General features: G+C 40.3%; 1 protein-coding gene across 1 annotated transcript; it reads right to left on the bottom strand.

The window, feature by feature from the left end:
- Positions 1-205: 205 nt before the first annotated feature.
- On the bottom strand, positions 206-8,118 carry LOC139140268 (cell division control protein 42 homolog). Its single transcript, XM_070709408.1, has 3 exons — positions 7,582-8,118; positions 4,416-4,474; positions 206-2,289 (listed from the first exon to the last, which is right to left on the bottom strand). Exons 1-3 carry the CDS (start codon positions 7,715-7,717, stop codon positions 1,648-1,650), a joined length of 837 nt encoding a protein of 278 aa, XP_070565509.1. The 5' UTR covers positions 7,718-8,118; the 3' UTR covers positions 206-1,647.
- Between the last annotated feature and the right edge of the window lie 6,023 nt (positions 8,119-14,141).

Genomic DNA, 14,141 nt, shown 5'->3' with positions numbered 1-14,141 from the left:
ATTTTTCTTTGTTTATTTATTTATTTTATTTATATATTTATTAAATTTATTTATATATCTATTTATTCATTCATGTATATTTTTGTTGTCAGGAAAAACACCTTAGAAGCAATGAGAAACGTAGATGCCTGTCGCTATGGTTACAGCTATAAAAGTCTCATTTCCTTAAGGCAGTTTGAGTTAAACTGAGACATTAACATTAAACTACTTGAATAGTACATTTATTCCATACTCAAAGGCAAATATTCAAATCTAACGAACAATGTTCTTGGCATTCAATGAAATACTCTAAGTACCTCAATGATCATATATAAATCATGGCATTCCGTAGAGTAGAAACTACACAAATATTGTAATTATTGGTGGCTAAGTGGCGACATGCCATTTCTATACATTTTAACAAGCATTACTTACGCATTTTTCGGCTTTATATAGGTGTATGGAATTATAACGTTTTACATGAAGAGTAATTACAATTTCCCCTATACGTCCAACTAACAGACGCGACACTTGACACACATTCCTTCAAAAAGTATTCGATGGCCAATGGTGTAACTCAGCATTTTACAAATGCTTTTCTCCCGTATTCGCTATGAATCTTGAAGTTTGAGATTTTGGTTCAACTCTTTTTGGTGATATTGTTAGGCAGAAATGAAAAAAAAAATGTTCATATCATCGGAAAGTAGAAATATGTGCATTTCTGAAAAAAATGCAACCGGTTTCCTCTGCCGACGCGAGAGAAGAAGCATTGGAAGGCAGCAAAATAGTATGGTAATGCTGATAAATGCCCAAGATCACTGAAACTGCCAATCTTTGACAAATTCTTGTGAATTTGGCTTTTCATCTTTCAGGAAACTTTCCTAGCCACCTGAACTCCTGGGAAATACTTCAAACTTGTTTTTGAATTCGGCTGAACTGACGGATCGTCTTCGAAAATTTGGGTATTGCTCGAGAGAGTTATGCAAAGATGCAGCATTTAAAGGGAAGCAGTCGTCGGAACTGCGCGTGTGAGACTTCTTGTTAACAAAATAATGTATTTCATGCACGATATCTAGATGCATCAAGTCAACATAGCTGCAACATTTAAATTTTACATGTTTAAACTTTCATCAATCGCCAACGTACCATAGATACAGTGTTTACATCGGTCGTAGGGGTCCCTGGCAACCTTTGAGCAGAGTTCCGACGACTGCCTCCCTTTAAGGCTAATTTTCACAGGCAAATGCAGAAGCGACATGATGACACCGCGACGCTTGGCCTGATACATTGTAAATTTTCTTCATCTTCAAGATTCTACGTGCTGCGTTTTGTTAAAAATTAATGTAAACACAAAGATTTCACGTATTTGAACCTGGTACCCTTTTGATTTTATGACGACAGGTAAGCATTCTGTATTTTACAGACGTACTACAACTTGTTCTAACAACGATTCGAATTCGTGTTAATTTTTCCCGTCGACACGACGTCTTCCCCTCAAGCTACGTAGGGTCCACTAGCATATTTCCCGAACGAACGACATATTCCAGCTTTCCAAATAGAAGTGGCTTGTTGGAATACGTCTATTGACAGAGACACCAAAAACATGGCTGCTTATGGACTTTTAGAAAAACATTGCCATCTACGGGTAAAACAATCTTGAAGCCCTCTCTACTGGAGTGAAAATTTCCTATCTTCGTACATATTTGGCTTGCGACTGCTTGATCGTCCAATGTTGAACTCTTCTGAACCCGTTGTCGATGCTATACTCCTCCTCGATCGATAGTAATTTCTGTGTAACTCCATGTACTTCCCGACGCTCATTCCCCGTAGTAAGCTCACCATTCCACGTATCGTGAACTCGACGCTCCGGAGGGCCGTGTAAGACTCGGTCAGAAAATTTCCCAGCGTCCTCGTAACCTGACGAATTCTGCGGGGGCCGCCGGCGTCCCACACTGGGACGTGTGTGGTAGCCCTGACGGCAGCCTCGAACACACCCCGAACGCCCTGTCGTTCGTAGGCTGAGCATTCCAAATACCCGGCCGCGCCGCATTTTTTAGCAACTTTTGTGGCCACTGATGTTTTTACAGGTTTGTCGCAGCGATTATTACCGTCCCCGGATGCGGACAGTGTTGCCAGTTTGTCCAGTTGCGTACCGACAAGCAGAAATGGTGTCTTGGGACTCCACTTTTTGATGTCAGGTATCCAGATATCCTTGGCAACTTGCAGAGAGTGAGATGACGTCACAGCAAAGCATACGATGAAGACGTCTGCGCCGTGGTACGAGACTGGCCGAAGTCGACCGAAATCTTCCTGACAACGAAAAAAAAAGGAGAAACATATACGTGAACCAAACGTTAACTGAATATTACGATCCAGTGTATTAAAAATGTTGTATTGCGCAGTTCTCTGTAAATTAACATTTTCGTTTTCTCAGATTTCATCTCCATAAGCTGACCATGAAGTCCAAGTGAAAGTTTGTTAAAAATGTAATTCCTGACTAATTGATCTCCAATATGTCTTCCAGTGCGCAATTTTACAGTTACAATTAATATTAACAGCAAAATCAATCGGATTGGGAGCGGACATTTAAGAGGTCACAGCAAACTTTCAAAAGTTTGATATGTAATGCAAATTTATATGACATGAAACCGCAATGTTTTCACGTTGATTGTGGGGTAGAGTAACCGTGGTTGATTCAACATTGATGTTATGAGCAATATCACTACCGAGTTTCATCAAATTTGGTATTGTCATCGTCGATACATAGCTTCATATTAAAAGTGTCATTAAATATATGCAAATTGTCCGCTAAATGTCTTTCACTGCTTATAGATCTTTGAATCATTAATACATGTACCAAGTTTCGTAAGATTTGGTCAAGTCCTTCCAGATACTGTGTATATCCCCTATTACGACAGTTCCTGAAATATGCAACTGAACAATATCATTGACGTTGAACTGCTGAAATGACCTCGAGGACTATCACAGAGAAAACATGTTTCCAGCAACCCGAGCTTAAAGCCCCATTTGGCAAAACAATTGTTTCTCATTCTAGGTCTCTTACAAAAACGGTGTAGCAGCCGCGCGGTTTGTTTTTACTCAATTTGTTTTCCTCTGTTTTCAGCTTACAAGAATTAACTACAGACGTAAAAATCAACAAATTTCAATAAACAGCAGTTTACACACGCATTGACTGAGTTGACAAGCTGAATACTGTGTTTCTTAATATGCTTTAAAGGGATACAGTTTTCGGAACTGCGCTCAAAGGTCGTATGGGACCCATACGACCAGCGTAAACACTGTAGCCAAGGTACGATGGTGATTGATGAAAGTTAAAAGTTAAAACGTGTTTGTCATAATCTACATCGTATAATTTAAAATACTGTAGCTATGATGATGAGGTGCATCTAGATATCGTGCATGAAATACATTGTATGTGAACAAGAAACTCGCACAGGCGCAGTTCCGACGACCTTTAAGGAGTAGTATAAGAATCTAGAAGATAAGAAAAATAGTGGAACAAATCACAAAGGTCCTTCTAAAAAGTGTATTTTCATCATGTGAAAATCACTTTCTTGTTTCAACTAAAGTAATGTCGAAATGCCCAGAGTTCAATGTCCGATGTTATCGTTGATGGCTGGATTTGGGTCCAAGCTGCCATCTATTTGTCAATAATAAGATTGCATGTTGTGTTGACAGGACTTTTACTTAACATTTCAACATACTCTAAACAGAAGCTTGCTTGACAGAACAAAAACACTGAAAACATTGTAAGAAGTTACCGCTATTGTCCCGTGCAGGTCATTGACCCTATGGAATTCTGCCAATTTGAATGCTCTTTTGTTGATCAACAACTGAAATGATCGGAAGTTCTCGACCGACCCTCCATATAATCAGGAGGCACACGTCGCACATTGTTAGACATATGTAAATGGCGAGTTATGGCAGCAATTTGCACCGTACTGGATAAATCTCCTGATTCATGAGACAAATTCAAAACTACATAAAGAGAGAGGCGATTCTGGCCTTCCAGGCCAGTTATGATCCTTATAAATTTACATACATAATGACGAGTACCATTATTATTTCGGCCCCGAAACGATCGTATGTAGGTACGGGCCATTATTGGCTGACTACTTTTCGAAGTGTAGAAACAGTGAATTTAGCGGATGACTAGTGATTCCTATCAAGACAGAAATTTTGCGTTAATGGTTTCCAGAGATATGGAATGATGGCATGATTACCAAAAGTGACATAATGGTATTGAGACGCCCTACAATTCCGTGTCTGTTACGCAAGATATCAAGACATTTACATGTTAAAAGTGAGGAATAATGGCTTCCATGGCAGCGTGTGACTCGCCGTGATACGTTTCATTCCTTGAAACTATGCAACTTCAAGGACGGAAACGTCATCCGGGCACGCATAACTCTTACCTCCCCTGTTGTATCCCACAACGTCAAAGAGTAGACCTGTCCGTCCAATTTTAATTTCACTGAAAACAATAGATAAAAAATGTACGTCACTAATGGAGAAATCTTGCCCACACAAAACCACAGATTATTTTTGTGGACTTAACACTTGAGTAAGAATCTTGATAAACTAATTATATGTGAGTTGGGAACGTTTTTGGAATAATTGCAGCTTGTGAAACGTCAAATTCAAAGTGATATTTTCCTTGTTTATTTTGGGGGTCATTAACATATTTTGTATAACCACGAAAATAATTTATTTGCGAATGGTTACTTTCAAATCTCCTCGCCAAAACTTTTCGTAACAAACCTAAATGGTCGTCATATCAATGCAATTCCCCCAAAAAGTTTGAGCCGTGTTAATCACAAAACTGTACTTGATGTGGGGAAGTGCCGGACCTGACCAACCCACAGTCAATCAAGAGACGTTGCGGATTTGACCTTGCATCAAACAAGAACCATTTAGGCCAAAGTTTCCAAGAGCAGGATCGATTATGCGCCGGTGCATTTTTAGCTACACGTGTACAAATCACAGCTTCTCCATCAGGTCTGAATGGCAGTTCCTGGAATTTACATGTCATCCAATGGATGTATTAGGGGCCAGTAGATGTAACATTCATTATTTTTTTACGATTTCTGTCTTAAATGTCAACTACAATTTCTTGTTCTTCTCCCAAAAGCCCACTGAGATGTGCAGTATTCAGCTAGTCAACTCGGTCTAACATGTGTAAACTGCCCTGTTATCCTTGAAAAATGGATTCTAGTCAGGACTACATTCAAATGTACACAGTGTATGATGTATACTGTACGCAAACAGAGCATTACACTTAAAGACGCTGTGTTGACAAGCTAAATAGTGGTGTTTCAACATGATCTGAGGAGTAGGAATACTTGCAGTTGACATATAAAACAACCATAATGGAAAAACAACTCATCAAAAAGCTCTAGCTTACATTATGGTCTACGTTTTACAGTTCATGACGAATGGGAACTAAAACTTTTTCTAGCGATCAACAATGATATCGAGCGTTACGCCCAGCTTCCATTGGTACGGTGTTTTATATTTATCATGTGTATGGGTGCGGGCTACAGTCACGACAATGGACAAGCACATTATTACTGTTCGCTATTTTTGTTCTTCGTTCCATAAAAATTCATGAAAGCTTTAGGCTAGACGCACCGACGTTTTTAAACAGAGCTCGGCGGCTGCAGTGGGCATTAGCTGTCACGTCGGACTCTCACGGGTCGACAAGCTGCTGTCGGCTTATTAGTCTGAGTTACGCTGACCACAAATTGTTTAGTTAGTTTATTGGTTTGTTTGTATGTTACTATGTTGGGACCATGTTCTTTGAACCATGCAATTGAAATTATCTGTACGCTTGGGTGTATTCTTACGAAAACAGTGCATGAGATTCATTTGCGGGTCGTTCAAGAACATAGTTCCAATCTCCGTCACCTTGGAGAATGCGCCATCCTAGGTGAATTTGACAGGTTGATGGAGTAGCTTTTTGACGGACTTGCCAATGCGGGCCGAATTTCAGACGATGTAAACCGCTGGGCATGCACAGATTAAAGCTTAAAATGACTTGAAAGCGAATGCGTTTGAATATATTTACACTGTGATAGGAGCTGGCATTCTGACGACACTTATCGTCTGCTGAAATCTTTTTGACGGACGAACGCGTTACATATAGTCTGATGACAATTTTACTTATGGCTACGGCACAGTTAAACAGGAGAGATTTACTCCTGGAGGGGGATTAGCTTTACACTAGTAGGATGACCTTTTTCTCCCTTCATCAATCAGTGCAGGCTGTTTCGTGAGAGACGTTTCCTGTGTGTGCAGTGTCGGGGAAAGCATACAGCGACATCTCACTGTGTTTTCTGTTTTCCTACAGTCTATGCTGTGTGTAAATTTGATTTCTATTTTGGCAATTTCAGAATCAGAATCACATGGGGGAACACGACTACAATGTAAGCACATAAAGTGAACAACACCACTCTCCTCTGGATGCACTGTCTCATGTAAGGATTTCATGATGTCATTCTCATTTTTGCGAAATGTTACAATCAGACACGACCGGTCAGGTACGCGCAGTAGTTTATCCTGTGATACTTCCGTTGCCGTGGTTACTCGGAAGATATTTATTGGAGTCGGATATTTAGAGAAAATGAGCATTGCGATTGTACATTGAATCGAGGAGACTAAATGCAGAAAAAGGGCGAACAGTGATATTTACGTGTGTACGCAATGTATATTTATGTATGTATGTGATATATATATATATATATATATATATATATATATATATATATTGTGTGTGTGTGTGTGTGTGTGTCTGTCTGTCTGTCTGTCTGTCTGTCTGTCTGTCTGTCTGCCTGCCTGCCTGCCTGCCTGTCTGTCTGTGTATCTGTAGTATCCCTGTGTGTATCTGTGTGTATATATGTATGTACAAATAGGTGAACTCATGCCGACAGTCGTGCATGACAATAGTTATGGTCGCAGTGCAAGGCAGCTGGCCATAACTGACTGGGGTCGTGACATTCGATACCATATGCCGAAACAAGGGCCTGCTGTGAAGATAAACACGAATGACAGCGATATGACGATTGGAGCAGAGTCAAGTTTCATCAACTCTCGAAATAAATATGGAAAAATTGTTTACCTGATGTGGAAAGACTCTCTCTCTCTCTCTCTCTCTCTCTCTCTCTCTCTCTGCATCGCTCGCTACTTGCTCGTGTATCTCTGTCAGGTTCACCCACATCATTACATCAGTGTAATTGCTACGTTGTGCTAGGTACGGGGATGGTCCTACCCGGATGTGTACGATGAAATATAGAAATGTAGTGCGTCCTTGCCAGCAAAAATGAAAGGAATTCATAAATGTCTGACATGGGAGCCAAATGCGGACTTGAGAGAAGTTCGCGTCCTTCCACTGAATATGATGCTACAAACCTCCGTAGTCTGATAATAATTACTAAGCCCAAGTGGTGGAAGGACGGTGGCCCAAGTATTATTTATAAGCTTACATTTATGGAAGTGGCGTTACTTAACACACACCACTGGTTCAGATGGCGGTTGCCGTATGAACTCAAATCATCACTCGACCCCTACGTCTGACACACCCACCTGCCGTGTACTCGAAGACTGTGGGTACATATTCAGGAGGCCATTCTTTGCCTTCCATCAACGTGACAAAGCTCTGCAGTAGAAGCGTCTTCTCCGCGCTCTGATCCCCAACCACTACACATTTCACGATCTTCATTGCTGCGCCGACTTTGCTGAGCTATCCTCTTGCGGCGAACGAGCGCCTTGTTGTAGTTGCCGAGTTCTAAATGCGGTACAAATAGTATACATATGAGGCACGGTCTACAACGGACACAGACTCGACGGGAACCGTGCGAAAGACGTACAACTACAAGTCGACCCGGTCGGTTAACCACGACTGCACTGGCGGGTAAACTATTCATGCAAATGACGTTCCTACTACGAGTATCCTATGATAAATCGCCAGGGAGTGCCATGTCGCCTATTGCCGCTCCAAAGTTCCCCTTCTGCTGGTTTACAGCGAGGAAATGACACGAACTTTACCCTGTGTTGTCGTGTGTACTGTACCTTTGTACTGCACAAAAGCACATACACAAACTAGGCCTGTACACGAACAGTGAACACAATTTTATGAAGTTTCCCGGTTCCAAAGAAAGCGCGCCCTCATACGACCCCAATTTGTCAATCCCAACACTGAGGAGATGCTCATGCTCGCCCAGTGCAGTCTTCGGTTTCATAATAACTGTCTCTGGAAAAGCCATTATCAAACCCGACAATCGCTGACGTCAGATGTTCGTGGATTCTGTAAACGAATATAGGGTGGACATGGTTTCCTACCTTTGTTGTTACATGTACACAGAACCTTCCCTTTTCAAATACGATCCAAAATTCGCTTGAAGTTCAGGAAGTTGTCAGTAACGGTCAACATGTCAACAATTTTCTGCTATTTCTGTGATTCTTCTAAATTTCAATTAAATATTATGCTGAAACAGTGGACATTTACGGGCTTCTTTCAGATCACGGACTCTGGCGAAGCGTGACAAGTCTTCCTTCTTAAAATTGGGAATAACTGTGAAGATGTTACACGTAAGGCTGAGTTCACAAACACCTCCGGAAGAGGGTGTGAGCCTCGGTCTCTAGATTCTATAGGTTTTGAAGTCCCCCATAATTACCCCCTCCCCACAAGTCGCAAAAATAGGTGTTCAGTCCGCAGGGGTGGTGACGGACTGCACAGTTCATTTTTTGCGCATGCCAAGACACGTATTATCTTGTCTTTTTGAACCAAAAGTATAATAATGATCATTAGAAGATAAAAGTGGAAACAAAAGTAACATAAAAACAAACATTCAACACCATGGCCAAGTAAACGCTTGTCTGGTCCCCTGACCCATTTCTACAGCGCAGCCAGCGGTAGAAATGGGTCAGGGGATCAGACTAAGTAAATGCTTCACGCGAGAAAGAATAGTTTTAAACACAAAAATAGTTTTAATGATTGTACATATCTTCTCTATACATGCTCTTCAACAAGGAACGTTTCTGTTCACGGGACGAGGTGACCGGAGTAGTTTCAATGTATGGGTGTGAGAAAGTACCTATGTTTATTATAATTTATTTGTACTGTAAATACACAATTTATAACCAATTTATTTTTTAAACTTTACTTTTTTGTGACTTTAGTTGAACATTAGTCCACAATGATACATTTAACCGGCAGCAGTATTTTTTCATGTCCCTTTTCGGTCCCAAAGTATCTTAAATTCCCCCTCCACGTGCCTTCAATTTGTTCAAGCCTCCTCAATCGCCCCGCCCTCCACCAGTTTTTGTGAAGGCAGCCGTATTATGAAATCTGCTCAAGGATATACCACATACATGTTACGTCATCACTGACGTTAATAACATTTCGACGTTTCAAACAAACTCCAGGCTCCCTGCATTCGCTACTTGACAGAATGCCTAACGTCTACAAGGTGACGTGTCCCTCCGGTAATTTCATCGACAATACTTTTCTTTGCCACTGGCAGTTTGATTTTGAATAACAAAGTAAGCAAATTCGCTTGGTGCCTATCACACAAACATGCTGCCATTCCCATATAGACTTCGCAAAATATTGGGATTTGCCTGTGTTCCTTGATGAAATTAATGAGATTGCATGCGTAGGGATACAACGGTGGGTATCTTTGGGATAGGCCGAAGGTTCCTAGAAAAAACTTGCCGACCGACTCGGAGGAAATGTTTGTTTATTAAGTGTTGATGAACCTAACCCAATATGGGAGGAAAATTGCCCATCCCCCTCCCCTGTTTGGAGTGTTTTTCGTCCCATTTCCTCCGGCTCCCTATCAATACTTGCTAGCTATTTTACGTGTACATGTAAACCATGCTATAGTGCTATTATGAAAGACAACAAAACACGTACACGCTTCACATATCCGGTATCATCATTGAAAAGTGGAAATCAACGTGCCAGCAGTTGACAAGACAAGCTGTCTTTTGACCTTTATTTTGGTTATTGTGTTCCTTGATTGCAAGTGTGATTTATGCTTCCTGCCCAACGTAAATTAGTCAAGTGTAGTCGGTTAAATTGCTGCAATGTGAAAGAGAGCTACAACCCTGTATATTTAACATATAAATACCTCATGACGTAATTGTTGGGAGACAGCACATGAATGTCCTTCGTACACAAGCTTTTGAAAAGTTCAAAGGCGAGGGCTATACATATTTCTGTCAGAAGAGCAGAGTAGACCACATAGTTTCGATAGCTGGTGTAATTTATGCGAATTTACCATTGTATGTGAGAAAACACAGATCGTTGACTTGCGTGTTAGTCTATTATTGACGCCGGAGAATATTTTGTCAAGAAATTTAATACAGTGCGAGTGAAAAATGAAACCCTATACGTGATCAGTGTAAAGTTTATGCACTCATAAAGAGTTGGCGTGGCTATATATTTGTTGAGTTGAACTTTACAGAGTACGCGAGAACTGCACGGATTTTTACTAACCCTTTCGTATCGGAGTATATTACCATTCGCTTTGTGGGTCACTTTTTATTGCGAAACTCTCCTTTAGGCTGCGTTCACAAAAAATGGTTAGGGGGGGCTGGAGGAATTCAGGGGGGATTCGAAAATTTTTGGGGTAGTAGAGGGGGGGACTTAAAAATTTTGCTCTGCCTGCAGGGGGGGACTTAAAAATTTTTCGGTTCCCCTTTGAGTTTTACATTTTCCAAGTTTTTGTAGGTAATTCAATGAAAAATGAATACCCATTTTTATGTCATCCAATTGTTGTAATGTTAGTAATAATTTAACAAAATCTAGAACCATTTTGTCACATTTCATGACTTTTATCTCGACAAAATCTAAATTTTTGTGATCTGTCATAAAAAAAACAAACTTGAGCCTGGTAACAGGGCAGAAGCAGCAACTGTTGATGATTTTTGCAATATTTCTATGTAGTAAACGCAGTTTCTTGTTGTCTCCCTACAGCATGCTCAAACACACAATATTCAGTTTGTCGACACAGTCTGTATATATAAATATGTATTAGGTGATAATTTATTAGAGTCCAGACTGACAGTCAGTTGTCAGTGACACAAACACAGGCTGTGATAGCAAGCTGAATACTGGACAGTTCAACATGCTGTAGGTAGTAGAACAAGAGCGCAGTTGTATAAACTTTATTGAACAAAAATTACGGTATTGTCAAAATTATCAAATTTAATACAGCTACTCCCTGCAGGCAGTGTCACTCTTACATACTGCCCTGCTACTGCAGTATCACTGTCACTGCATACCTGAGCAGTGATAGAGATAGCTCTGACTCTGATGTACATGGTCATTGAGGAAGAGTTTGGATCAAATGACACTCATGACAGTGAAAACTACTCGTACCAAAGATTAGGCCAGAGAGCAACACATGGAAGACCAGGGATTTTTGAATTCTGGCATATGAGAATAATCAAATATTAAAGAAAAAATGCTTGTTTTCTTAATTTTCAAATTCTCTTCATAAAATAATACAAAAGTAAAACTTTGAGCAGTAAAGACTAAATGAAAGAATATGTGACTAATGGAATTATTTATTTTTTAATAAATTTTGCCATTATTACATCCAACATTTCTGAGATTGAAATATTTATTTGATGGAATATTGTAACTTTCCAGTATCGCCAATTTTGAATAGCATCTAATTCATATATGTCTTGTACTTTGTGAAACAATTTTTGGTGGGTCACTGTGCTGAGCTTTTTACAATATGGCAATTAGCCAGAATTCACAATTTGCCTACTCTCTCATGATCGTCATTTTGTGTGCTCTTCGGCAGGAGCAACTGACCTGGCCAGAGTTGAATTAACTCAAGTTGACTTAGATTGATAAATCCAAAAATTTCACTGATGCATTTAAAAATGAATCAATTTAAAAACTTGCCTTAGGAATATGACTTTACAAAGTGCTAATAACAGGTAGTCTTGAACACCTGTGAGCGGAATGGCGCAATACAAGTTTATTTTTGTCCGCGCACACATCCTTTACAAATATGTTGGCTTGTGATAGTTGGGGGGGGACTTGAAAATTTTTGATCATATAGAGGGGGGGCATTTGAAAAACTTTTAGGGTATTGAGGGGGGATCTGAAAAAAAAAGGATTTCAATCACGATTCCTCCAGGCCCCCCTAATCATTATTTGTGAACGCAGCCTTATGTGAGAGACAAATAGTCATCTAATCGGCATCCAAGAACTGATGTCAATCTGATTAGAATCAATTGTAGAGATGGGGCGGTCTTTTTGCACGGTTGTATTGCGGGGGACCGCAGAAAGACCGTAATACGATAGCGTAAGACCAACCCATCCCTACATAAGATTTTAATCAGATTGGAACTGATGTTCTGAACGATCAAAGTTAGCCAACCAACAGATTTTGAGAAATTGTAATGTAGGTATTTTTACGCATAAATTCTTACGTATTTAAAAACAAATGAAATTTGCTGCCCCGGTTACAATTCTAGATATGAGCTATAACGTAATCGACATATATGAGCTTTCAAAATGTCATCCCCTTGCTGCATAACCCCCCCCCCCGCCCGCCTACAGGCAAAGTCCCGACAACAATCGAATCATACTCCCTGTCCGCTCATGTTGGCCTTATTTTCAAATTACCTGCTCTATGCGCTCAGCAGCAGAATGAAATGTTCCCGACCGCTAACCAAGAAAGATCTTCCTACCCGCTGATAAGGAAAAATAGCGCACTCACGAATAGCGTATTGCACGATAGTTTTGTTACTACTCCTTAACGATGGAACACATCTATCGGCTTGACCTTAATTAACCTTACAACCCCCCCTCGCCCCGGGTGACTGCGACTCACGTTGAAACTGGAAAAATAGCGAGGGCGTCGAGGCAATGTTTGTGAGGGCGCCGCTATATCTTGCCTTCTCTTCAAATTTAACAATATATATTCATTTCTGTTGTTCTCAAATATGCCATAGTGCGATGTGGTAACATTTACATCACTTAGATCTGCTGGGAATTTTCTAAATTTAAGTTTTCATGACAGTGTTCGCGGGTTTAACATTTAAATATGCTATTCCCTCGTCTCTTCGGAAGCAACATATCAGTATATAATTGACATTCTATCGGTCAAACCACAGTCACCTGTGGTCTATTCCGCTCTGCGTCTATATATGCGCCCCATAGACGTCTGTACATACATGTATGCCTATGAACACATCTATGGAGCACATATATGGACGCAGAGCGGAATAGACCACAGGTGACTGTGGTCAAACAGACCGTGAGGAAACATCTTCAGTTCCATCATACATAAAAGGTCACGTTGGTTTTGTTGCCGTTAATAATTGTATTGATTACGATGTCGTTATTTTTTATTGATTATCACAAATATATAACAAGCTTGTGAAGGCCATATGTGAGTCAGATCGGTACTTTCAGAAGTCACTACAGTTGTTGAGGAGGCAGCTGTATACATGTAATGTATGGGACATTAGTTTTTTGTATGATGACCTTAGACCAGAGGCATCAATTAACATTCTTTGACAGTTTGTAATCTTTCTTTTTCTTTTCTATGGACCACTTAAGTCTGAAATAAACATAATAATATAATAACATGGGGGCATAAATGTCTTGCTTTGAAGACAGTGGCTGGCCTCAGTCATGACCTTTCGAACAAAACCGAAATATTTTGTCGCGATTCCTCGGAATAGATGCGCAAATCACTGTCCGTAATGCTTGCAAAGTGTATCCAGTTCATGAAGAGGGTGAAATTGGGAGTGTTGGCATTTTGAAATAGCCATGGATGATGGCTGTATATAATAACATGGGGGCATAAATGTCTTGCTTTGAAGACAGTGGCTGGCCTCAGTCATGACCTTTCGAACAAAACCGAAATATTTTGTCGCGATTCCTCGGAATAGATGCGCAAATCACTGTCCGTAATGCTTGCAAAGTGTATCCAGTTCATGAAGAGGGTGAAATTGGGAGTGTTGGCATTTTGAAATAGCCATGGATGATGGCTGTAAAGAGCAGTATACCTATTGAAACGTAAATTGTACTAAAAAAAACAGTCAGGTGAGGTCATGCACCATCTGGTCTGGGCATTTTCTGTTTCCATGGCCATAAGGGTAGACAAAGC

This window comes from Ptychodera flava, chromosome 9 (genome assembly GCF_041260155.1).
Source record: "Ptychodera flava strain L36383 chromosome 9, AS_Pfla_20210202, whole genome shotgun sequence".
NCBI classification, from domain to species: domain Eukaryota; kingdom Metazoa; phylum Hemichordata; class Enteropneusta; family Ptychoderidae; genus Ptychodera; species Ptychodera flava.
Note: the sequence above shows the minus strand (reverse complement) of the source record. Positions and strands in the feature narration are given on the sequence as shown.